Source organism: Colletotrichum lupini, chromosome 5, assembly GCF_023278565.1.
Source record: "Colletotrichum lupini chromosome 5, complete sequence".
Classification (NCBI taxonomy): domain Eukaryota; kingdom Fungi; phylum Ascomycota; class Sordariomycetes; order Glomerellales; family Glomerellaceae; genus Colletotrichum; species Colletotrichum lupini.
In genome coordinates, this window is record NC_064678.1 from 1418878 (window position 1) to 1443109 (window position 24232).

At 40.5% G+C, this 24232-nt stretch overlaps 5 protein-coding genes across 5 annotated transcripts; 4 read left to right on the forward strand and 1 right to left on the reverse strand.

Moving 5' to 3' along the window:
* Positions 1-1027: 1027 nt before the first annotated feature.
* CLUP02_09826 (uncharacterized protein) lies at positions 1028-2594 on the forward strand (the record flags this gene model as incomplete). The annotated part of the gene is made up of 3 exons (XM_049288804.1): positions 1028-2102; positions 2172-2404; positions 2442-2594. The coding sequence occupies 3 exons, from the start codon at positions 1028-1030 to the stop codon at positions 2592-2594; spliced, it is 1461 nt and encodes a 486-aa protein (XP_049145948.1).
* A 9212-nt stretch (positions 2595-11806) lies between these two features.
* On the reverse strand, positions 11807-13357 carry CLUP02_09827 (uncharacterized protein; the record flags this gene model as incomplete). Its single annotated transcript, XM_049288805.1, has 1 exon — positions 11807-13357. The coding sequence occupies one exon, from the start codon at positions 13355-13357 to the stop codon at positions 11807-11809; it is 1551 nt and encodes a 516-aa protein (XP_049145949.1).
* Positions 13358-17924: 4567 nt separating this feature from the next.
* On the forward strand, positions 17925-19282 carry CLUP02_09828 (uncharacterized protein; the record flags this gene model as incomplete). The annotated part of the gene is made up of 4 exons (XM_049288806.1): positions 17925-18245; positions 18335-18558; positions 18785-18969; positions 19080-19282. 4 exons carry the CDS (start codon positions 17925-17927, stop codon positions 19280-19282), a joined length of 933 nt encoding a protein of 310 aa, XP_049145950.1.
* Positions 19283-20966: 1684 nt separating this feature from the next.
* Positions 20967-22157, forward strand: CLUP02_09829 (ribonuclease T2 family protein; the record flags this gene model as incomplete). The annotated part of the gene is made up of 3 exons (XM_049288807.1): positions 20967-21244; positions 21397-21531; positions 21701-22157. 3 exons carry the CDS (start codon positions 20967-20969, stop codon positions 22155-22157), a joined length of 870 nt encoding a protein of 289 aa, XP_049145951.1.
* Positions 22158-22785: 628 nt separating this feature from the next.
* CLUP02_09830 (uncharacterized protein) lies at positions 22786-23097 on the forward strand (the record flags this gene model as incomplete). Its single annotated transcript, XM_049288808.1, has 1 exon — positions 22786-23097. The coding sequence occupies one exon, from the start codon at positions 22786-22788 to the stop codon at positions 23095-23097; it is 312 nt and encodes a 103-aa protein (XP_049145952.1).
* Between the last annotated feature and the right edge of the window lie 1135 nt (positions 23098-24232).

Below are 24232 nucleotides of genomic sequence, written 5' to 3' on the forward strand. Positions count from 1 at the left end.
TTTTCTTTATAGTTATATCTTTACTAACTTGCGGTAGAAATATATATATAATTTAATTACTAATTAATATTAGTATATACGTAGGTAGGTTAGACTTTTTAGTTATAATTAGGTTAATAAGTTAGTATAGGTCTATTACGTATATATAAGAGGGGAAGATCGTGAGTAGAGCCCGCGGTCCCTTAGTGGGTATAAGTAGGTAGAAGGGTCCGTCTGCACGGGCCCAGACTGCCTACCTACCACCCCTACCTTAACTACCTAATAGGGCCCCTTTTCTGCCTCGTAATCCAATAAATACTATATTGTTCCTCACGAAGCAAAGAAGATCCATATGAGAATGAAGTTAATAGACTTCCGTTTAGTTCAGATGACGTCGAAAGACCAACCCGTCTTCTAGTAGCAATAAACTCTTGGATGTGCGCGTGCGAGCGCTCATTACTAGCACACATAACGTCCAATGCTCCTACGATCGCTTCGAGATTGGGAATTGGATTCAGTTACTCGGAGCTCGACACTTACGAATTCAGTTCATTCATCGTGAGCTGACCCCTTGGTTTGCTTTGCTTTGCTTCACTACTAGTCTATACTGCGTGCCGATTAGCGGCCGTGAGGTTCGAAGAGCACCTTATCGTATCATTCACTTCAACCCCTCCCAGCTTGTTATCATTGATTCTCACTTGTTTACGACTCTGAACCTTCCCGGCCTATATTAGATGGTTCGATATCATCCAAGGGGATACTGTGCAAAAACCTTCATTTTTCCCTCCTGCCATTGGATTTGGCAAGCACATTTAGCCTTGTCCTACTCACCTAGCCATTTTTGGTAGTCCCAACCGAGATACTGCATGCTGCAGCTAGTCTAGCCAGTCGTTGAAGGCGACGTCTTTGGCCTTGATCTGCTTAAGTAATGCCCATGCAACCCCATGCATTCCAGCTGATTCGAAGCTGAGCTCCTGGTTTTTCACGAAGTTTCGCTGCCTACCTACTACAATCGCATGAGGACTGAGCAGTTCACTACGAGATTACCATGTCAGGAGAAGATCCACCTGCCTACTCACCACCGTCCTATGCATCGACAATTTATACTCCTCTGGCGCAGTCCGACGTCGTTCGGGTGTTGATCCTCTACCCCGCCATTACTCACGATGCCGAAATTCAGTGCGAGCTATTGTCTACCGAAATATCTACTTGCCAGGAGCTCGAGCAGTCGTACATAGCGTTGTCGTATGTCTGGGGGGACCAAAGCGATCCTCAGCTAGTATATGTCAATAATCACGAGGTCTATATTGGAAGAAACCTTTCCGAAGCACTCCGTCATCTTCGTCGTCGAGGTTATCCGATACGGCTCTGGGCAGACGCGCTGTGTATCAACCAGGACGATGTTGCGGAGCGAAATGACCAAGTTCATCAAATGCGCAACATCTATTCTTCCGCTCTAGAGACAGTCATTTACCTGGGAGAAGATGATGGAAGCAATACCACATCCTCAGCTTGGAACTTTCTCGAAAGACAAAGCGAGTGGGCACTGAACGAAGACGGCAACGAAGACACCCAGCTGCCGTCGACTCTCGAGGAAGATCTTATTTACTTCAGAGGAGATGTAGCTGATGTTGAGCTCAGCGTCCTGAATAAAGCTTGGTTCTTGCGCGTTTGGGTTCTCCAGGAAGTTGTTGTATCGAAGAAAGTATCGATACAGTGTGGTCATCGACGAGTTCCATGGAACGACTTCTGCAAGACCCTCTTGCTGAACCCAAGATACCACGATCGCTATGGATACAGCATGCAAGCCATAGAAAGAGTCGATATTGTCCGCGACATGTTTCAAGCTCGCTGCGCCTACCAAGAGTCGCATGGTTTGGTCCACCTCCGACCTTCCTGGCACGCCAACGTCACCAACTATGGTGGTAGAAGCGCACACATCATCGATATGCTTGTCAGAGCTCGTCAGCTTGAAGCATCAGATCCCCGGGACAAAATATTTGCCCTCTTAGGGATTTCAACGAATGTGGATCTTGACAATAGACTGATAGCTGTTGATTACAGCAAATCTCAAGCCGAGGTACAGACTAATTTGGCCCGCTACATCATGGAAGAACACAAGAGTCTAGACATACTGAGCTAAGTCGATCATTCGATCACCGGTTTGTCTTCTTTACGTAGAGTTGTTCAAGCTGATGCGCTGCCTTCGTGGGTTCCTGACTGGGACGCAAGCCAGGTCGCTCGAGAGCAGCGGCTGATCGCCATGCATGCCGCCGCTGAACTCAACGAGGGCTCGCTCCCTCTGGACCCCGCTAGCCCCATCGTTCCAACAACTCTAAGTTACCTGAGTGAAGAGAAAGATGAAGAACGTGAAAGAAGACAAGATATAGCCTCCAAGAGCATGGCGTGGCTCAACGACAATAAGGTTCTTTTGACGATTGGTTCAGTGATTGGCACCATAGCGCACGTCGGACCTGACATCAGACTTGGGGGAGCCGACGAACTTTCATTTCAAGCCATCAGAAATCAATGCGACGACCCCACAGAGTTGCGTCGGAAAATCATGGCGAGATGGGCTCGACTTCTTCTTCAGAAACACAGAAGGAAATATGTAGGGACCCACAATGATTCAAGACTACTGTCACGTAACAGGGATAGTAATCGCACCTCACAAAGTGCCCGTCACGTACTAAATCACATATCTATCTTAGATATCGTATATATAGACCTTTTCCTTTTATCTATTTCTATTTTAATAATTAAGCTACTTTTACTATATTCTATATACTTATTATTATATACTATAACTCGTAATAATTATAAGCCTAGCTCTTAATTAAGACCTTATATTATAATAACGTACTTATTAATATAATTTTTACGATTTTTTTTAAAATAACCGACTTATTTATATTTATTTTAGCTTAAGCTAAATTAATTAGTTATAATAGTTAAATTAAATAGTTTAACGTACTTTATATTATAAATAAGGGCGTTAGGGTCTAGAAGTATATCGATTTAAACGCTCTAAATTCCGACGTATTCTTTAACCCCTCTATAATATTTATTATATTTTTTAAATTTAAATAATTAATTATAACTTATAATAAAAAAAAACTATAAGCTTACTAAGCCCGTTATAAAGCGTTTAAAAACGACTAAAAAAACTAAAAAATCCTTTATTAATAATTTCTAAATATAACTCTTAGTACGAACTTTTTAACTTTTTTAAATATAAGTAACTTATAAAACTAAGCTAGGTTTTTTTTTATAAAGCTAGCTATACTACTTATTTTATATAAATAAATCTATTTTTATATTATACTTATAAAAAAGATCTATATATCTAAAAGTATTTAGAAATAATAAGAGCTTAATATTAAATACGAATAACTTATAGCTTATAAATATAATATTATTAATATATATATTAAAGTCCTCGCTTAGTAATTAATAAAATTAGTTAATACTATATTATATAAATACGTATTTTAAAAAAACCACTAAAAACGGCGCTAAGTTTAGTATATAATAAATCGTTAAATATTTAAAATAAGAATTTATACCCCCCGAACTAATAATAAAGAATATAATTCGAGAGGAATATTAATAAGCTTTTAATAAAATAAAGACTAAAATTAACCCCTAACACTAATATAAAGAGTAATAATCTACTTACTTCCGAACTAAAATATATAATATTTTAAAAATTACTAAAGAGATCACTATACTTAACTTCTTAGTTATAGTTAAGTTTAAACTTAACCCTATATAAAACTAACGTATATATAAAACCTTTAGTAAATTAATAACTTTTAAAATATATACGAGGACCCTCGAGGAAATTATATATATATTTAACTTAGTAACTTAGGACGTATATATTAAATAATTTTTAAATTAAAAAGGGGCTTATTCTACTTTTATTAAACGCTCTAACTTAGTTAACGACGTAAATAATAAAGGTAACGTTATATATTCTTATAATTATATATACTTGTAGCGCCCTATAGTATATTAAAAATTAAAATAAGTATTTATAAGCTAAAATATTAGTAAGTTACTAATACGAATATTAAGGAACTATAAAAAAAAAGTCCTTATTATTATTAAATTAAATAAGTAAAAATTATTTTATAATAAGCTTAAGAAAGCTAGTTAACTAAGGAACGATAAAACCCTTAAAAAACCTAAGTTTTTAAAAAGATCCTCTAATTAACTTATAACGAGCTTATTAATAAATTAAAACGAGGGCTACGTAGTTATTATACTTATAAAGAGTTAGGACTTAGAAATAAACGTAATTTTTAATACTTTTATAAATAGCGCTTATCCCCTTTCTTAAAATATAATAATAAATAGCTATAAAATAATATTTGTTTTTTTTATTTCTGCCTTTGCTGGCTGCTCGGGCGATTCTCGATATCGTTTACACAGTATTAATACTATGTATTAATAGATACTCACACTGTCTCGCTAGACTATTTTTTTTAGATTTTCTAACTTTTTAACTTTCCCTCTTATAAAGTTCACAACCACGGATCCTATAAAATAGTAAATTTAGTTAATAATAAGAGCCTATTTAAACCTAAGAGTTACGTATTATTAAATAATAAAAACTATATTAAATTAAAAATTATTATACTATTTATTATTATACGTAGTACTCATATTATAAAGGGCGTTTTAAATAGACCTAAGGGAAAAAGAATTTATAATCTAAAGCTCTAAAACGTTACTTATATTAAAGGATTTTATATTAATATAGTTTTAAAGATTTTATTAAATAGAAGCGTACTTTAATACTACGGTCTAAATTATACTTTATAATAAAGAACGCTTTATAAAAATACTATTAAAAAGTAGCTTATTTAAAAAAAAAAATCTAATTTTCTTTAAATATAAGCTCCTCTAATCCTATCTTTCTTTTATAAACTTTAATTATATTTTATAAAGCTTAGTTAGTATTATATTATTAATTAGTTATAAAAAATTCTATTATTTATATTAATATACTTATAAGAAGTTTAATAGCGCGTTCCTTTAGTACTTTAAAATAGGTTATTTTAGACCTAATACTTTTTATTAATTATTATATAAGACTCGAGGTATATATATTAAACTTCTATTATAAATTAAGTATAAAGTATATATATTATCTAAAACTAAGATAGTAGTTTTAAAAGGACTACCCTTAAGAAGAGCTTTATAACTATAGTACTATATATACTAAGATTTTTTTTTATTTCGAACTATTTTTTAATAAATAATAATATATATTTATAGCTTTTAATAAATATAATAAGTAGCTTAGGGGGTTCTTTTTAAAAATAAAAATAAAAAAAGAAGTGCTTTTCGTATTATAAAGCCTCGAGGTAGCGATTTATTATTAAAAAAGGACTCTAATTTACTTTTTTAAAAATAATAATAAGACTACTCTCTTAATTATAAATATTAAATACGTATATAAAACGTAGTATAGCGAGCTAAGAATCGGAATAGAACTTTTACTTTTAAATATAAAAAAACCCGTAAGTAACGCTAAAAGAGTAAGTTAATTCGTAATTACTAAAGCTTATAAAATACGCCTTTTTATAAACCTTTTTATAAATTTATAAAACGAAATAGTACTAATAGTAATCTTTATTTATAGTATTACTTTATAAGAGGCTAATAAAAGAGATTTACTTATTATAATAAAAATTAATTAGTAAAAGTAATATTAATACTAATAATAAACGGGTTACTAAGTATAAGATTCTAAACTAATTACCCCGTATTTTAATAGCTTCTATATATATAATTATTAAATATACCCTTTTTATAAAAATTATAAAAGGGGTATATATTAAAAAGAGTTTAAAGTACTTTTTTATAAATATATAGGATACTTAGTTAAATATATATTAAAAATATATAACTTATATAGGGTCTAAGTACCTGCGCTTAAATAAGTATTTATTATAAAAAATATTAAGTTTAATAAAGAAGTTTTTTATAATCCTATATACGAGGAGTAAGCTATTATAAATAAGTAAATAAATCTAATAATTTAAGAAATATAAGAACTTTTTAATACTAATAATAAGTTAGTTTGAGTACTTAGGGAAGTAGATCTAGACTTCGGAAATATTAATATTTAAAATAACTTTATAGTTAAGGATAGTATTATTATTAAAATTTTAATTATTTAGGATACTAAGTAATTAATAAATATATTTTAAAGTGCGGTTAATAAGGCTAAAGAGGCTAATATAGTTTTATTATTATTATTAATCCTTAAAATAACCCCCTTATATAAGTTTAAAAATAAAAATAAAAAAGGGGATATAATAACCGGGTTATAAACGGCTTTATATAGTTTATAGTCCTCTCTATAAGCGCTTATATATATTATAAAAGTTCTCGAGCTTTTAATTTTTAATAGCTCTTAATAAAACGTTAAAATACGTAATAAACGAGGTACTAAGTATAAAAAAATAATTCTTAATACTAAAATTAATATTAATAAAGAACCTTTATAATAAACCTCTATTATTATATAAAAATAGAGCTTATAAAAACTATTTTATTAAGTACTAAGTAAAGCTTTATTAGGTCCTAAATATTTAAACCGGGCTTATAAACCTTTATAACGCTTCGATAGTAATATTTTTATAACGCTTTTATATTTAAATATAAGAAATAGTAATTATTATAACTATCTCTAGGACTACTCTTTTTTTATTTTTTTATTTAATTAGTAAAAAGTTATAAAAAAAAGTAATATAGGATATATAATATTTTATTAAATAATAAAAAGAGTAGTTTATAAGACTTATTTAGAGCGCTCTAGAGGAGTTTAAAAACTATAACTTATTAAAATTAACTTTTAAAGCTTATTAAAAAAGTTTAATAATATTAAATATCTCTTATTATAATTATAAAAGCTACTTAGGGATATTATAAATATAAAAATAAAAAAGCTAAGGGATATTAGTATATAAAAAGAGGTTAATTATAATTTTAAATAAGGGATCCTATTTTTATTAAAGTAAGTATATACTTATAAATACGACGTTAATAACGAAGTTAATAAGGTAAAAGTACGTATATATATAAAGGGGGATATATAATTACTTAACCCCTTATTAAATACGTACGCTTCGACGCTTATTATAAAGGCTTTTAGGCTTATAATAATAATAACTACCTAATTCGACTTTAAAATAGACTAATATAATACTATTAACGTATTCCTTAACGCGCCTTTTAAGAGCGAGAAGCTAATAATTATTAAATTCCTAGAGGGATATAAGGTTATTAATAAAATAAATAAACTCTAATACGCTCTATATAGCCTCTAAAACTTATTAATTCTCTAATTCTAAACTTTTATTTTTATATTTTATAATATAAATATAATATATAGTTATAAAGAGATTTATATTTATTAAACTATAAATAAAAAAGTAATACTAATATTCTACGTTAATAACTTTATTATTTTATATTATTAAAATAACTAAAAAGCGGCTTAGGGGATCGTTAATAATATAAAAAAATATATTAATTTTAAAAAGAATAGACCGATTAATTACTTTTTTAAAATACGGATTTTATAAAACCGTATTACTTATAAAGTTTATTTTATTTATAATATATATATTAAGCGAGTTACTAAGCGCTTCGACTTTATAAATTTATTATATTTAATTACTCCTCTTTTTTAAAAAGAGTTTAAACTAAACGAGGGGTAAGTAATAAAAGAGGAAATAAAGAGCTATTAAAAGAAGGTTAAGAATATATTTTATATAGCTATTATAATTAAACTAGACGTTACTTTTACTTATTTATAATTATTATAGTTCTTAACTAACTTAAGCATAACTTATATTAAAATAATTAATTACTATATTTAATATCTTTATATAACGAAATATCTTACGCTTTATTATAATAATATACTAAGTACGTAATTATTATTTTTAATTAGAGATATTAGCTTTATAAATAACGAAGTAATACGACAATTATTTTAGGGATATATAATATTCCTTTTTAATAGCTTAATTCAATAAAAATTAGTATACTAAATAATAGTTATAACGTTAACTATTAAAGCTAAGCTTCTTTATTTTAAAAAAACCGTAAAAAAGATTATAGTTTTAAAGCGCCTTTTTAAAAATATTACTTTTAATTTAAAAGAAGTATAATTAATTAACTACGATAATTAATAAACGATTCGACTCGTTATAAAAAAAAGAAAAAAAGTAATTACTTAATTTTATTATATTAATATATAAAATATATAGCTAAAATAAGAGTATACTAAAAATAGCTTCGAGGTTACTTATATATTAATAAAAAGTATATTAATAAATAGACTTATTAAAAACCTTTTATAAGCTAAGTTCGAATATTTTTATATACTTCTTAACTTTTATAATACGTAAAAAGCTATTATAAATAGTTAAAATAATTGAAAATAATTAATTTAGGCTATATTTAAAAAAACTTAATACTTAAAAATAAATAATAAACGGAACTTAGAGTACGGCCTAGAGGCTTAAAATAAATAAAATAAAAACCTCTTATAGTTTAAAGGCTTAAACTCCTAAAATAACCTTATTTTATAAGGTATATATATATAAAAATAAGACCTAGGCTTATACTTATTATTTAAATTCTTAGTTTATAAAGTATATAATTATTAAAAATATAATATTACTAAAGAGGAGGGTTAGTATATATATTAAAAAATACGTTTTATATATTTTGAAGTTTATAAAACTAAAAATAATAAGAATAATAGGGGGCGCGGGAGCTAAAATAATTATTAAGTTAATAACTTAGGGTATAAAAATAAGTAATATAATAAAAAGTTAATTATAAATAATTATAATAAATATAAAAAAAGACTAGGGGCGCGCATTAAAAAAGCCCTTTATATAAAAACTAATATAGTTTTTATATATTTTTTAATTATTATTTATTTAATAAACGATATTATAGAGCTTAGTAATATTTTATTAAAACTATAATTAGAAGTGCGCTTTTTAATAATAAAAAATAATAATATATTTATAAAAAAAAGAGCGCTATTTATAATAGCCTCGGTAAGGGCCTAGGCTATTAATTATAAAACGATTAATATATTAATATACCCCTTAGCTAAATAGCTATTAAAATAATATATATACTAGCTATTACTTTTTATAAAATAATAACTACTATCCTTAGGGTTAATATATTAAAAAGCTATTTTAAAATAAAATAAGTACTAAATCTCCCGTTCCTCGGGAGCCTCTCCCTTAAGCTTCTTAAGGACTAAGTATACGTTAAATAGGCTTAAAATAATAATAAAAACTATACTTATTATAAAAAGTACTTTAGCTTCTTAGTATTCTCTTTTACTTTTTATTACTTTTTAAAAAAAGCTAGCTTTATATTTTTTAAACTTTAAAATAATATTAAATATAAATTCTTAAAATAATAAATATATAATATACCTTTTTTAAAAAGCTTATTATTTAAACTAGTTTTATTTTTATTTTTAAACTCCGAGGGGGGAATAAGTAAAAGCTTTTTAAAGCTTTTATTATTATTATTTATTTTATTATTACCCTTATTATAATTATTAAAAAGAGCCTCGAACTTAATAAAATTCTTAATGTTTTAATTAGTAACTTTAATATCCTCCTAGCTAAAGAGGGAGAGCTTAGTAACTAAGCTTTAATAAGTAAATAAGAGGTTATAAAAAAAAGTCTAGCACGTATAGCTTTAACGAGGTAATGCGGGATATTCTTATAAAGAATATAAAAAGTGAATATTCATATAGAAGCAAGAATATATGAATATAGGGGAAATAAGCGTATATAAAAGAGGTTTTTGTAGTAAAGAGAGTAATATAGTTGAATTACTATATGAGAAGTTGCTTGCTTAACGAAAGGTCTAGGTAGGTAAATACACGCCTACATATAGGCATAAAAACCTCCTACTAGAATATTCCACTGCTTATTAATTATGATATAATTAATAAGCGTATACGTAAGTGAATGCGTAATCGTAGTACGTAATTCCGCCTCGAGTAAATTCCAGATTATTCAGTTACCTTCCAGTACTTCCCATTGCTCACGTAAGCTTATATAAGCAGTATTGCTTACATAATCAATACCTATAATAATCTACAGAAATCGTAGATTAATATGGTATATAGTTTGCTTACGTAATATTGATAATAAGGCGAATAATAAGGTAAACAAAGTTACCTTCGTAACAAAAAGTAATAACTTAAAAGGGCTTGTTAATATTATTACCTATTTAAACTCTTAATAAACTATATAATACGTATATAAGAAGTATTATAAAAATTATATAAAACTTATTATTATTTCTAAATATATTAAATATTTATATTTAAAATAAAATCAATAAACAATTTAATAATATAAATACGCGCACGTAGTAAATAAAAGTACTTATAATAACTATAAAAAGTTAAAAAAAAAAAATTTAAATAAGTAACGCTATAAGAATTTAAATATATATAAAATAGTTAAATAGCCTCGCCCTTAGTAATTTATATACTAAAAGTAATAAAATACGTATTATTCTAAGTTAGGATTCTATTTATTTTAAATAAAGGGATATATTTATAATAAACATAATTTAAAAAACGCGTATCCCTTATACTTAATTTTTCTTTTTATATTTAACTAAATTAAGCCTTTATAAGGGTATTTAAAGATTTTATTTTAAGTATAATAGCTCCCTAGCGGTAGTAATTAGGGGGTATATTACGTAATAAGAATAATAATCGTATTTTATAAAGTACTTATTACGTACTAAATCACGTATCTATTTTAGATATCGTATATATAGACCTTTTCTTTTTATCTATTTCTACTTTAATAATTAAGCTACTTTTACTATACTCCGTATACCTATTGCTACGTACTATAACTCGTGACAACTACCTTCTGGCCCACCGGAACGTATAGAACACGTCCTTCGATCATTAGGGGACACTTTAGATGTGGGATCCCACACAATCGAAAGTCACTTGTTCTCCAGAGGGCGACAGACAGCTGCCTGGTCCGGAGAAGGTGAGCAGGTCATCAACAGGGTCACTAACAGGACAAGCATGCTTGAAAACAAGTCTATCGGTGCCTACAAGAGAACTGCCAGTTCTCCTTCAGAGCTTCACAAAGTTGTGTTGCCACCCGGGGCGAGAAAGAATGATCTCATGGTTTTGTTACGTGGGGCGCGAGTACCATTTGTCGTTCGGCCGATAACTGACAGTCATGTCGCGATGGACGTGGGAGAGACTCAGCTTTCACAGTTACTCCGCTCCGGCTTCGACTTATTGTGTCTCGGGAACATAGCCTTTCTCGGTCACTGCAAGCTCGTTGGGGAATGCTTGATCAATGAATACGAGGACAGCTTCTGTCAAACGGGCAGGGAATGGGAGGTCATTGCACTTCACTGAAGATCTGCATGTATGTATGTATGCTCACGACAACACCAGCAACAATAAGCTTGGCAACTGAGATTAAATTTTACTATCGAACCGAGTACCAGACCAACTTTTTAATCTGCTTTTGAGTTTCCCGCCATTTTCCGTTACACCGCCAGCTGCTTTGGCCCAGTTCTGGTAGCATTAGGCGGAAAGAACAGCGAAACGATACAACTTTTATGAGACTCAATCCCAAGGTTGAGCCTGCGATACAATAGAAAGCAGAGTAAAAAAAGAAAAAGCGAACCCATGCTCCAAGTCAAAGTTGCCAGACTAAATGCCATTGAATTCTATTGCAAAATAAGTGACCGGTCACTTATTTTGCAACGTTTACTTGGCAACACCGATGCAGGAGAAGCATCGTTTGAAGGAGTCGGCCTCAAGAGCGAAGAGACCGCCGTGGTCAAGGAGGGTGGCGGGGTTCCAGATCTCAGGCTCGAGGCGGCCGAGGAGACCAGTGTAGCTGGTGAGACCCTGGGGCTCGGTGACACCCCATGGGTTGCGGAGGACGATGTACTGCTTGTCTCCAATGACGCAGTAGCCGAGAACGGAGTAGGCGTGGTTGGCAACAATGTTGGCACCGTGGAACTCGCGGCCGGTGGCATAGGTGTAAGCCGTCATGGGGTTGATGGTCTTGTTGTTGACGCTGTTGGCGCGGACTAAGCCCAAAAGGGTGTGGGAAGGGTGGTTGTCACAGTTGTAGTACTGAGGCGTGCGGCCGTTGATCTGGGCCATGGCCTTGATGGGGTCACCGCAGTGAGTCTGGGTGATATCCGGCTGCTCTGAGTTGGAGCCAGTGATCCACTTGGCGAAAGCCTTCTCGTAGAGCGAGGGCCAGATGTCGGCGCCATCACTGGAGCGGCAGTAGAGAGGCTCGTTGTCAGAGTTGTTGATGGGGATCTCGTAGTTGACGTCAACAGTCTCAGTCTTGTTGTTTTGCTTGCCACCCTTGTCGTGGAACTTGACAGACAGGAAGCGCTTCTTGTCGTTGCCGTGAGTGTGGACGCGAGTGGCGCGGTTGATGGCGCTGGGGTCGGACCAGAAGACGGAGAAGAGAGCAGAGACGAACCAACTGTTGCTGGAGCAGCCCTGGGTGGGGTCGTCAAACTGGCGATTGGTCTCACGGCGGTCACCAAGCTGGAACATGGTGATGTCGGAAATCAGGCGCTTGTTGACGCTCTGGAAGAAGTAGTCGTACATGTCGCGCCATGAGGCGTTGGGTGGCTGCCAGCGGCCCTTCTGCATTCTGAATGGAGTGACGAGTTCGTTGATGGACATGGTGACCTTGCGGTTGGAAACAGTCTCGCCGAGCTCATGGGCATGGAGAACAAGGCGAAGCTTGCCGTTCTTCATGCGAGCCATCTTGACCTTGGCGTCCTTGAGGTCCTTGAGTCCGACCTTCTCGAGATCTTCAAGTTTGCGAACACCAGAAAAGTCGGGGGTCATAAGGTCCCGCTCGTTAAGTATCTTCATATCCTTCTCGTCGTACATCTCGGCCTTTCTCTCCTTCTCGTTCAGCTTCATACCGGCGAAGAGAACAGAGTGATGGCGCATGTCGAAGAGCTCATCGTAGTCGGTCTGGAGAACATTCTGAAGGATCTGAGCAGCAGCCATCGAGTGACGGTCAATCCTGCGGCCAATCAGGGCCCCAGCCAAGGCGTAGGGATTGACGGCACCGACGCAAGGGTTCTTGGGTGGGGAGTCGGGACGGGGACCATCCTTGCTGAACTCGTGGTCCCTGTTCATTTCGACGAGGTCTTCGTAGTCCTCCAAGGTGCTCTGAGATGAAGAGCCGGGCATGCTCTCGATCTTGTGGCCAAGGATAGCCTCGACAAGGGCAATGACGTTGCTGTCTCTCTCGGAACCGCGGATGTCACCCATTTTGAATTTAAAAGTTAGGTAGAGTATGTTGTAAGTTAGGTAGAGTATGTTGTAATAAGCTAAAAGATGTTGTGATTTGTTGATAGCACTGAAGTCTTTGGAACTGAGCTGGAAACTTGTTGCTGCTGGTCTGCAAGTTGATAGAATTGCGTGACATTTGATGGGTCTTTATACCTTTTCAGGCAGACTAGAAGATCACACTTTTCTCCAATTGTGCCGCAAGCTTCGCTTCTGCAAGGTGAATCATGAATGCGTAAACCTCAACTCAAACAGCTCGTACGTGTTATGCATCTTTTCCCATCGTGCGAAGGTTTCGCATGGTCTGCTGCGGGGCAACAAAGACCACACATCAGAGCATCAGCTACATACACGAGGCCGAGACTTTCCAGCGTAGGACTCGATTCTGCAAGTCAGATCAGTGAGGTCTTCGTGGTCGTATTCACCTCTCAACGTGGACGAACCATTGGTCTGAGTGTCGACGAGTATCGCCAAAGTACCTGAGTCTCGCAGTCACATGTGAAATGAGCCCGCTTCAAATGCTGAAGCAGAGCTTAACGCTAGACGAAGTCAAAGGCTGACAACTCTTTCGTGCCCAAGTCCGTGAGGGGCCTGTCAGCACGACCTAGACTTCTCTGCAGAGCCTCGCGAAGTAGGTTTCACTGAAACCCTGAGAGGAGCATCGTGCAGTAGTCCGTGAGGGGTTACAATGTTGGGAGCAAATCTCAAGAGAGCATGTTCCCCGCGTGTGGACATGGGGCCATCATGAGGCTGAGAATCAGTCCCAACAAACTCAAGGCTGCAGCTTCAAAGGCTGATCAGAAACCGGGATCCTTCTGCGGCGGCAACATCGGAAGAAGCTGGGGAACTGGCCCGGTTTGAAGTGACAACCGAGCTAGACTCATACATTGAGCAAATTGTCAGGTCTATGACATAAAAGCTATGTGCCACTGATGCTACCGATGAATAGCAAACTTTTGATCCCACGTGGCGGCGCGGACTTTGTGGCGTCTTGCTCCATTTCCCCAATGTTGCCCGCAACAAATATAGGCCGTTTCTTGTTTAGGTTCTTGGACCCCTCATTCTTGCATTGATTCTCCAACTCCATTGGCTTTTTTCGTTGCTGCCGTCTCCTTGCAGAGAAGCATCACAATCTTACGACCTTAAGCTTCATATTGAATTACTTCTTATGGGCTCATAAAACACCCGACAATAACCGCATCAGACCGTTACAAGGACAAATTACTTCGAAATTCTTGGATGTCGGTATAGAGCAATCGAGGCTTTCAAGGTTGTGATGAGAGTTGCGGGGTACCGGCGAGGCGCGCGGGGTACGTGAAGTCTAAGACGGTAAGGCTATGTGCGGCATTCGGTTTCCTCTCCTGACTTTGACAAATGTGCCGGTTCCAGCCAGAGATGCAGTGTGACAAGGTGAGATTTGGACATTCGATGATGACGATAGCGCTTTTCGGCATGTTCCAAGTCTCTAGACCAATGTCAATGACAGAACAATGACTGTTCAATGACTGTTAGAGAGGAAATGGCGTTTGTGAATGGTACTACCAGGTTTCTTCAGGGTAGATTGATATCGGTTCATCAAACATCCCATCTGGCTTACTGAAAATAACCCGAAACCGAAGTGCAGCTTGATCAGTAAATGTACACAAAAGTGCCGCATTGGTAGCCCTCTGTCGAAGGAATGCAGTCAGCATAGCGCAGCCCGGCATTGGCCAAGTCCACAGCATTGGTGTTGGCAGAAAGAAAGGACGGTGTCTCAAGAGAATGTCGGGCCGAGCGGGGCGAGCGGCCCGAGCCCGATAGGGCGGACCCCGCCCGGCCAAGAGTGGAGTTCGTGGTGGATACCTCTGCCGCCTAACCGCCGGTTCAATAAGCCGAGAGGGACGGCGGAGGGTGAACTCTTTTCCTGGATGAACGTTTCTGTGCGCGCTTTGCCCCGAGAACTCACATACAGCGCGACTATCCAACCGGGTTCTGCGGCCAACATCACAATCATCTGAGCTGAAACCACGTCAAAGCAGCATTTCTGCTTCTGCTGTGGGCTACGAGTGGCAGACTTTGGCTTACTGGCTCCAATGTTAAGATTTGCAAAGAGCAGCACAGTAAGAACAAGGTTTTCATTGGAAATTGGTCAATCATGAGATTGACCTTTTTCCTAGCCCCGGCGTACCAGAAAGTCGGGTCGGGCATCAAGCAATGCCAAGTGCGTACGGATAAAGCTACGCTCAACCTCATTATTGACCATGAGCCTGCATTATTGCGGGGAATCGAGGACATCTTACCACAATGCACAATCAAAATCTCAATTCAAATGATCGGATAAGATTAGCGAGGGCTTAGAACTGCGTCTCAGCCTCCGTACGCCTGCTTGCGGGCTTCGAGATGTTACAAGTCGGAAAAGATACTTTTCATGTTTTTGAGTCTTAAACTCAAAAGTCTTCTGAATCTCCTTTCTCGATATTTCAAGTAATGGGTCCTTGAATTCGCTTAACTCATGGTAGAATGCAATTTCCGAGACTTTGAGGCGGAAAACTATGTATGTGAGGTGATAGCGCGAAATTCGCTGTGTCTACGTACAGCTGACGACAATCTAGTGGATCTCCATGTTTACACAGTGTGTCTGCACGATGCACCCCTAAGTGGAGTTGATATGGTCTTCAGATTGCCCTCTCCACAAAGCCCAAGCAATCTTACTGCTTGTTCACAGACATTCAGACGAGCTTAGGCCCGAACCACATCAGATGGGAGGAGCAACCTGGCTCCTGCGCGGCGACCACGAGAATAATTTTCACCTACCACATGCTTCGAGATTGGCATTGAGAGCTGCGTTCAGAACAGATCATCAGCTCACGAGCATCCGGCTGTTGATGTGCCCAATTGTTATGTCTTTCTTGTCAGCTCTGAGAAATGAATGCATCAAGTTTGAAGTACGACTAACGGCTGTCGTTTGGTGATGTAGTTTATCAGCTGTTTCGTGGCTCCAGGGGCCACTACCACATCGAGGGCCAGACGGCGTTAGGGCATACAAGAGACTCCGGTCCTTTGGGGATGTGCCGCTGTTGCAAGCTCTGCTTTTTCTTTCCCTTTTGCTTCTTTTTTGTCATCTAGTACGTGCATACAAGGCTTGAGGATAGGCAGAGTAACGATAGGCAGAGTAACGATAGAGAAATGCGGCACCATATGTGCTGGACCCGTCTCGAAATCGACGGTGCAGACCAATCCTTGAAGTTTTCAATTGCGCCTAGTAGTCTCTCCCCCGTATACAATTGGTCCATAAAGCATAAGGTGATCGAATTCTGCTCGATCAGATGTCTATATCATACGGATAGATACAACTTCACCAAATTTCAAAGGCCCCTTTCGTAGCCATGCCAGGAATTTTCTAGCGCAGACAACAAGCGTAACGTATGCGATTTAAGATCGACAAAGACAAGACATTTCTTGGGTCATTTGTTTAGCCGGCATCCTTCCCTGCCAAGATGCAGCTTGAGTCTTCGGATCAAGTCCAGCCAGCCCCTTGCCAGAAGGCTGAAGATCCGAGACACACTTTCAAAATTCAAGCGACGTGATTCGTGAAGTGTCCGAGGGGGGAATCTAGCCCGGAAATCGATCGTAGGGAGGACCAGATAGCCATTCCAAAAGTCCCAACGGTGTGGTAATCCTATTTTCACGACATGCGTGCCTCCCCTGCACACACGATCATGCAAAGGCATAGAAAGCCAGAGGATCATCGTTGGGGGTGGAAGCAGCGCCGCATCCGCTCAGGTGTGCATATTTCCACCGCCTTGAGGAATTGCTCAACTCACGTCATATTGAATGAGGCGCACACTTTCTTCTACGAGAATGAGCATGGGAGAGATGTTGAACTCCACATCAATTTGCTCCTATTGCCCCAACTGCATGCTTGGCAGGATATGTGAGTTTACTGATTACCAAATCGCTCGATTATTGATGCATCTGTCCAAGATGAGAGACTCAATCCTCAAAGCCTCACTGCTGACAAGGACCAGAAAGCTGCCTCAGAGATTTTGAGTGTCTGGTTTCTCTGTCTTACCAAGACATCCAGGTTGAACTAAGTCAGCATGCCAGCAAAGGCAGTCTCCCATTCCCTAAAATGCCATTGTTAGTGTAACAAACAACCTGAGCTGTAATATCGCTACATTCTTGAGAGTTAAGACCAATCCTCTGAAGGAGTCAGGCTCCAGCCATCGCGCAGTCAGTTTCGTTGTCTCCGAAGCCAATATACAATCCGCGTCCACCCAGTGCGGGCTTGACGTAACATGGATAATGTTCATCAGTTCGATGCGAGGCACAAGGTTAGATGTTTGCCACTGCTCAAAACGGAAGCTGGCCCCTAAATAGTTGTTCTAGCTCATCTTTCAGAAGGCTTCTCACGAACACCACTTGCGGCACTGCGCCTTGACCGGGAATCTCACTTCCAGGGAAGCAAACGAAAGTGTGCAAGATATTCAGTAAACCCATTCGATCGGCCAAGTTCTCTACGCAAAGTATATCAACATCAAGCGGCGTACAACGACGTACGATCAGCACAATGGCGCGGTTTCCAGTAGCCCGGCTGCTCCTGGCATTGCTAGCAACGGCTTTCACCAACGCGCAACTTTCCGATCAGTCGCAGTACAGCATCCCTTGCGTGATGCAATACGTCGGCTGTGTCCTCATCCCAAACTTCAACACGGTCTTCAGCCGTCTACTGGGCGACGCTACTCTGACTCCTGGCAAGTGCCAGCGATTCTGCAGCGATCTTGGTTCGACGTACGGAAGCCTATACGATGGTTACTACTGCAGATGTTCAATTGTGCCCGAGACGGTAGCGCCTGTCATCGTTACAGTAGCCGAATCTCAATGCAACAGAGTGTGCCTAGGCGATTCGAACGCAAGATGTGGTGGTGACCCGAATTATCTCAATTTGTACAAAGCGGTTGCTACGTGCGGAACCAGCAGTACCACTGCCACGACATTGTCTTCATCCTCGATGTCAACCTCCTCCGTCTCCTCGTCATCTTCGTCCTCCTCGACGGACTCAACAACGTCGACCTCAACAACCTCAACGACCTCGACAACTTCAACGACCTCGACAACCTCAACAACCTCAACGACAAGAAGCATCCCAACGTTCCCAGTCAACACCCTAGTTCCCGCCCCCCTCGCACCAGCACGGTACATAGGTTGTGGCCCCTTAGATAACTCCATGGTCAGCGACGTCGATCTCCTCTTCAACCCCTTGGTGGCGAATCAACCAGTCGACTGTCAACAGTACTGCAAGACCAACAGGCGAACGATCACCATGATGTCAAAGTTTCTCTGCATTTGCAGTGTCCTAGTGCCGGGAGCGGTAACACCTTTCTCATCGGAAATTCTCCCAAACGATAACTACTGCACAAATCCGTGCAGCTTGTTCCCCTCGGCGCCTTGTGGCGGTGCGATTCCGTTTGAGCTGGGCGCACCGGTGTACACCGTGTACCAGCTGGACGAGAGCCTCCTCAACTCCACGAGTTCGAGTTCATCTTCGACCGTCTCCTCTACTTCGACTACGTCTTCTCTTTCGTTGAGTTCGGATACTCCGGTTTCTGGCACCAGTACGAGCTTTAGTAACAGCATACTTTCGAGTACATCAAGCCTACCAGCCAGCCCAGTAATCTCAAGCACTTCTCCATCATCGTCGGCGTCATCTTCAACATCGTCCCAGGGATCATCAAGCAGCGTCAGTTCGCTCTACTACTCAAATACAACCTCTCTAGCGACAACTTCAAGCCAGTCAGCGACCTTGAGCACTTCAGCCTCGACTACACCAGCGTCAAGCGTTCCCAGCAGCGGATCCCCCCTTACAACTCTACCGCTTTCTTCAACGTCTCCTACTTCAGTCTCTGCTTCAATCCCTACAACGAGTAGTGGATCCAGTACCCGCACTTTACCAACCACGGATCCCCTCCCGATAGATACGAGGTCTACAAGTCCTACTCTCGCGTCCACAAGCAGTCCTCCAGTGTCGAGCACTGCATTCCTTCTCACAGTCACCGTACTGAATCAACCTGCACCAAGTCAAACCCTTAACCCCTAGGTGGATGAAGTGCGAGGAAAGAATTTTGTAAACATATCTTCAGTAATCACGTAATGTCATTAAATGTAGAGTTATATTCGCTTAGAACAATCGGGGTGGGATGAATTCCAGAAGACGAGCTATACTTCAAGGAATATTGATTTTGACTTGATATATGATCAAATTGGATAGCTCATTGCGCTTCAAGATCATTGATTCGCATTTACGGTTTAGTTAAAATGGTCCTGAAGTCCCCATTACTAGGTAGGAGGAAGAGATCTGGCTTTGAACAAGAAAGCATGGTAAGAGGATTACGAAGTCTGAGATGGAGACTCGGACGACAAGGTGTTTGCTAGAATAAAGATGAATAATGACCAGCAACGTACGACAGTGCCCGCAAGAAAGGCTATCCGTCCATGCCTCATCGTTTTTGCATGTAGATAGGTAATTGGTACCCTCATACTCATTCAATAAGTGCCCCTTCTCTACGAAGCGCATTCTCCACTTGCCCCCGTCGGGCCCGGGGACATGAGGGCAAGCAAGCTACCAGTCCAAGGCTCGCCGTAACGTCAATTTTGGTGAAAGAAACTTTAGTTGAGCACATAAGCGTAGTTCAAAAGTGCATTAGCAGCTTTCCTCGCATAGGCCAGCCTTTCACATATTTCATTTAGCTCAAGCGAGCTTCGTTTCCAGCAAGCCTGTGCATCGCCCAGAACTTACTGCTCACTTGAACTGGTACTTGTGTCGTTTCTGTGTCTTCGGAGTTCTATATAGGCGAGTAGTCCTTGTCTTCGCATGGTCCAAGTAACGTGGGGAGCGAAGAGATTGGGGAGCCCGGAGGTAGACCATCAAGCTTAGTGGTAAGATGATTAGGTATCAGCGGGAATTCTAGCAGTTCATCTGGAGGTAGAGAACAAGTACGGCATGTATAATGTATAATGGGAATCACACGAATATTAGATGGCGTGGGAAGCGCATATTCATCTTCTATAATGAGTTATCACACTCTCTTATTTCATGTTCGAGTAACCAAAACCAAGCTTTTTACTCAGCACTCACAGCAACACCACCTGCTCGATCAGACTCCAAAAGCAATCCAGTCCTACTCATGAATCAACACATAATTTGGGAGCCGTGCATCCAAACCCAATTTCGAGCGTAGATAGACCAGAGTCCTCACCCAAACGCCCGTCTGCCATCCAAACCGCAACAAGCAGCATGTCACCGCACCCCACAGTCCCCACACAACCGATCAGCCCCGCAAATCTCCAAAGATCCCTCGCCGTCCAATGACAACCCTCAATCTAAAAGCGGTGAGTCCGCCAAGCCACAGCTAGTCCCCACCTGACGCGGCAGAATCCCCAGACAAGCTCCGCCTCGGACCAAACCCTCACCTACAGCTCCATGTCGCAACCAATACCCTCAATCCCACAACCACTTCACACCCCCCCATTCCTATCACCATCAATCCAAACCAGACATCATATTTTCAAAGAAAAAAACCATAATAAAGATACAACGAAAGACAAAGCCGCAATGGCGCCCTCCCTCCGAGCCCTCCTCCAAAACCTATCCTCCCTCCTCCCCCACCTCTCCCCCATCACCAACGACTTCCCAGGCACATCCTCAAGCCTCGCAACACCACCGACTACGTACGAACCACTCTCCGGCGCGCCAAAGTGCCCAATCGTCGGCTCCGCCAGGAACGCATGCTGCCACGTCTACCCCTCCAGTCGCCTCCTCCTCACCCAATTCTGGGATGACACCGTACACGCCGCCGGCGCAGAGGAGGATTGGACGCTTCATGGGCTATGGTATGTTCTTTCTATTCCATCATCCCTTAGCTCCTCTTCTCGTGATTGTGATTACATTGGCCTGGAAGCATTGCCGCCCCCTGCCAAGTTAAATCCCTTCGGAAAGACAGTTGAACAAGTAGGTACTTATCTAACTGGGATACTTGCCATAGGCCCGAACCTTGCGATAGAAGCTACAAAGCATTTTACGGCACGGAGCCTCAGTTTACTAACATCACCGATATCCTGAAGCATTACGGTCAAGATGACCTCCTGGCTTTGATGGAGAGATACTGGGTAGCAGCATAGTAAGCCCCTTCCCCTCCCGTGGTCCCCCACTCCGGCCCCCCTCTTCCCCGTCTCCGTCCCCGTCCCCGTGCATCCCCGGCCGGGACCAAGCAGCAATTCCCTTCCGGCCCATCATCGGCCGAACCCAAACACTCAATCAACAATGCTAACAAACACCCTCCCTCGCAGCGGCACAAACAACAACCTCTGGGCCAGCGAGTACAACACCCACGCAAGCTGCATAAACACCCTCTCCTCAACCTGCTACGACACCGCATACGCCCCCGGCATCGAAGTCGTCGACTACTTCACCCGCGCCTTCTCCCTCTTCCGCCAACTCGACACCTTCACGGCGCTCGAGAGGGCCGGCATCACGCCCTCGACCTCCAAGCGCTACGCTCTCGCCGAGGTGACCAGGACGCTGGAGAGGCTGAGCGGCGGCCGCGTGGTGCTGCGGTGCTCAGGACAAGGGCGCGACGTGCTTCACGAGGCATGGTACAGCTATTCTCTAATGGGGAGTCTGCAGACGGGACAGTTTGTTCCCGCGAGCGACCTGGGAAGCTACGGTGACGCGAGTAACTGCGCAAGGGAGGTCAGGTACCTGCCCAAGAAGTGCAAGGGCGACTGCCCGAATGCGGAACTATAGAGCTATTGTCGAGCTCGGACTGCGCTTTGGTCATGATATGCACGATGCTCTTGGGACAATGTTTGGTTTACTGGGAATACTCGCCAGGCGTTTGGACAGGGAATGGGGAGTTTGGTCCGGGCCATCAGTGATTTCCTTCTGTCCGGGACCGAGAATTGTAGTGCTGGTCTCCGGCAGTCATGCTGTAACAAGTCAGTTGTTATAAAACTCGGTATGCTCGGCATTGCCGATGCGATCATCTTCAATACTCTTCTGTTGAAAAACTGTCGGCAAATGACTTTGGTGTTTCAGCCTTCTCGTTGGAGGTAATTGTCCGTGGAGTTTTTCGGATAGCCTAACGCCGACGAGGCTGGAATACCGAGGAACAACTTGAAACCATCCTTTGATTTGGGATGATGAAGTCTAACCGTCCCTTTGATGGCTGTCTCCCAAACTCAGAGCCCAAAACGATTCTCGAAAATTACAGCGGCGTTTTCCGAAATTCGACTGCAGATAGCACCAAAAATGCTCGTGTGTCCGTTCGCACGTGTCTTCACCTCATCCGCAGCTTCTAGCCTTGACGCGAAGGATTCTTCCTCAGACGTCGACATCTCCCCTTTTGCCTCTAATACCAGCGTGCCAGCCTTGCATGCAGCCGTCGAGACAGGAGTGGTGTAATCATGGCAAGGTCTTGAAGAACACGGATGCATGCCTTATCGGACCGACCGTGGAAACTAGCGCACGCTTGTGCCGATCTGGATTAGAGCGTGTGGAGGAGGAAGAGTGGGCTGAGACGGACGCCGACGCACAGCACAGCATGGTGCTATGCGAGCGTGCCATGGTCGGATTGGGCGTGGTACAGTGTCCTGTCATGCCTGGCTTCTTTGGAAAGTTGTCGAGGCATCTCCGCAGCCCCGACATTGGGCGCTTGCCCGAGCGCTGGTTCGCTGTCGGCATTTGAGGAGAAGGAAGGGGGAAACGGGGTGGAGAAGCGACGGAATGCAGGCCATTTCTCTGGGCGCTGTCATCGACCATGATCAGAGCAAGGGCTCCTTGGTCTTTGTATCCGTACTCCGTATACATCTTTCGGTGCTGGTGCTCAGGTCGCCGTGGACCTCTTCGTGGAGATACAGGCCTCCAATACGAGTGAAAGCCGGTGTTTCTCAAACTCCATCTCACAGGCCTAGGAAAACCACAGCGGGTGTCAAGAGTTCCGGTGCCACGAGGTGGACAAGGTGAGAATAGCGAGGGCTGGAGACGGGCAGATTCTTCAGCCCTGCCAGAGATTTCAGAGACCAGAGGGCAGTGCGATGTAACCTGTCCAACGCAAGGACCGTGACCAAGTTACCAGAGCCCGTGGTCGAGTTCAATAAAAAAAAAATCTTTGCCCCTTGTCTCATGTGTTGGATCCAGCTGCTGCTGTGCGTAGCTATTCAGAGAATGCCATTTCATGCTGACAAGAGCGAATTCCTCGTTCGCGGTGCCTCCTCTTCTTCTCCCCTCGTCCATAGTCCACGGGTGTACCGGCATTCGCAGACGGGGGCAGTGTTAATGCCTGTTAGCGTCGACGGCTTCTGAGGCGGCGGCAACTAACAATGTTGCCTCATAAGCTGCTTCTTTGGTCTCCGCCACAACGGGGCTTCTGCTGGTGCCGTTGAATTATTGACAAAACTCAAGCCCCGATGTGGGCACACGACACCGATCTGAGATGCGCCCAAAGTTAGGAGCTCGATTGGTTTCAATGGCATTCCAAATGGTCACCGTGTTGCGCTGATGCAAATGGACTCCCTGGTGACGACCGACAGCTGAGCAGCAAACTCTGGGTATAGCCAACTCGTGCACTGATGATCAAGCTGCAAACGGCTTCTTGCATTGGCGAAGGAGGGTGGCCACCGAGAGGTCGTGGTCTGATAGGTGGGCTGAAGCGAATGGAAGCATGATGGAAGACGCTTGGAAGGTGGAAGGTTTTCCTCATGCGCCATTCTAGGGCGATCCGGGGACTGGCAAGCCCAGGGGTTAATTGATTGAGGGTGGTCAGTGTGAGTCTTTGCAATGAACTGAGCAAAGATTGCTTGCGATTCGCAAGATTGCCAAGT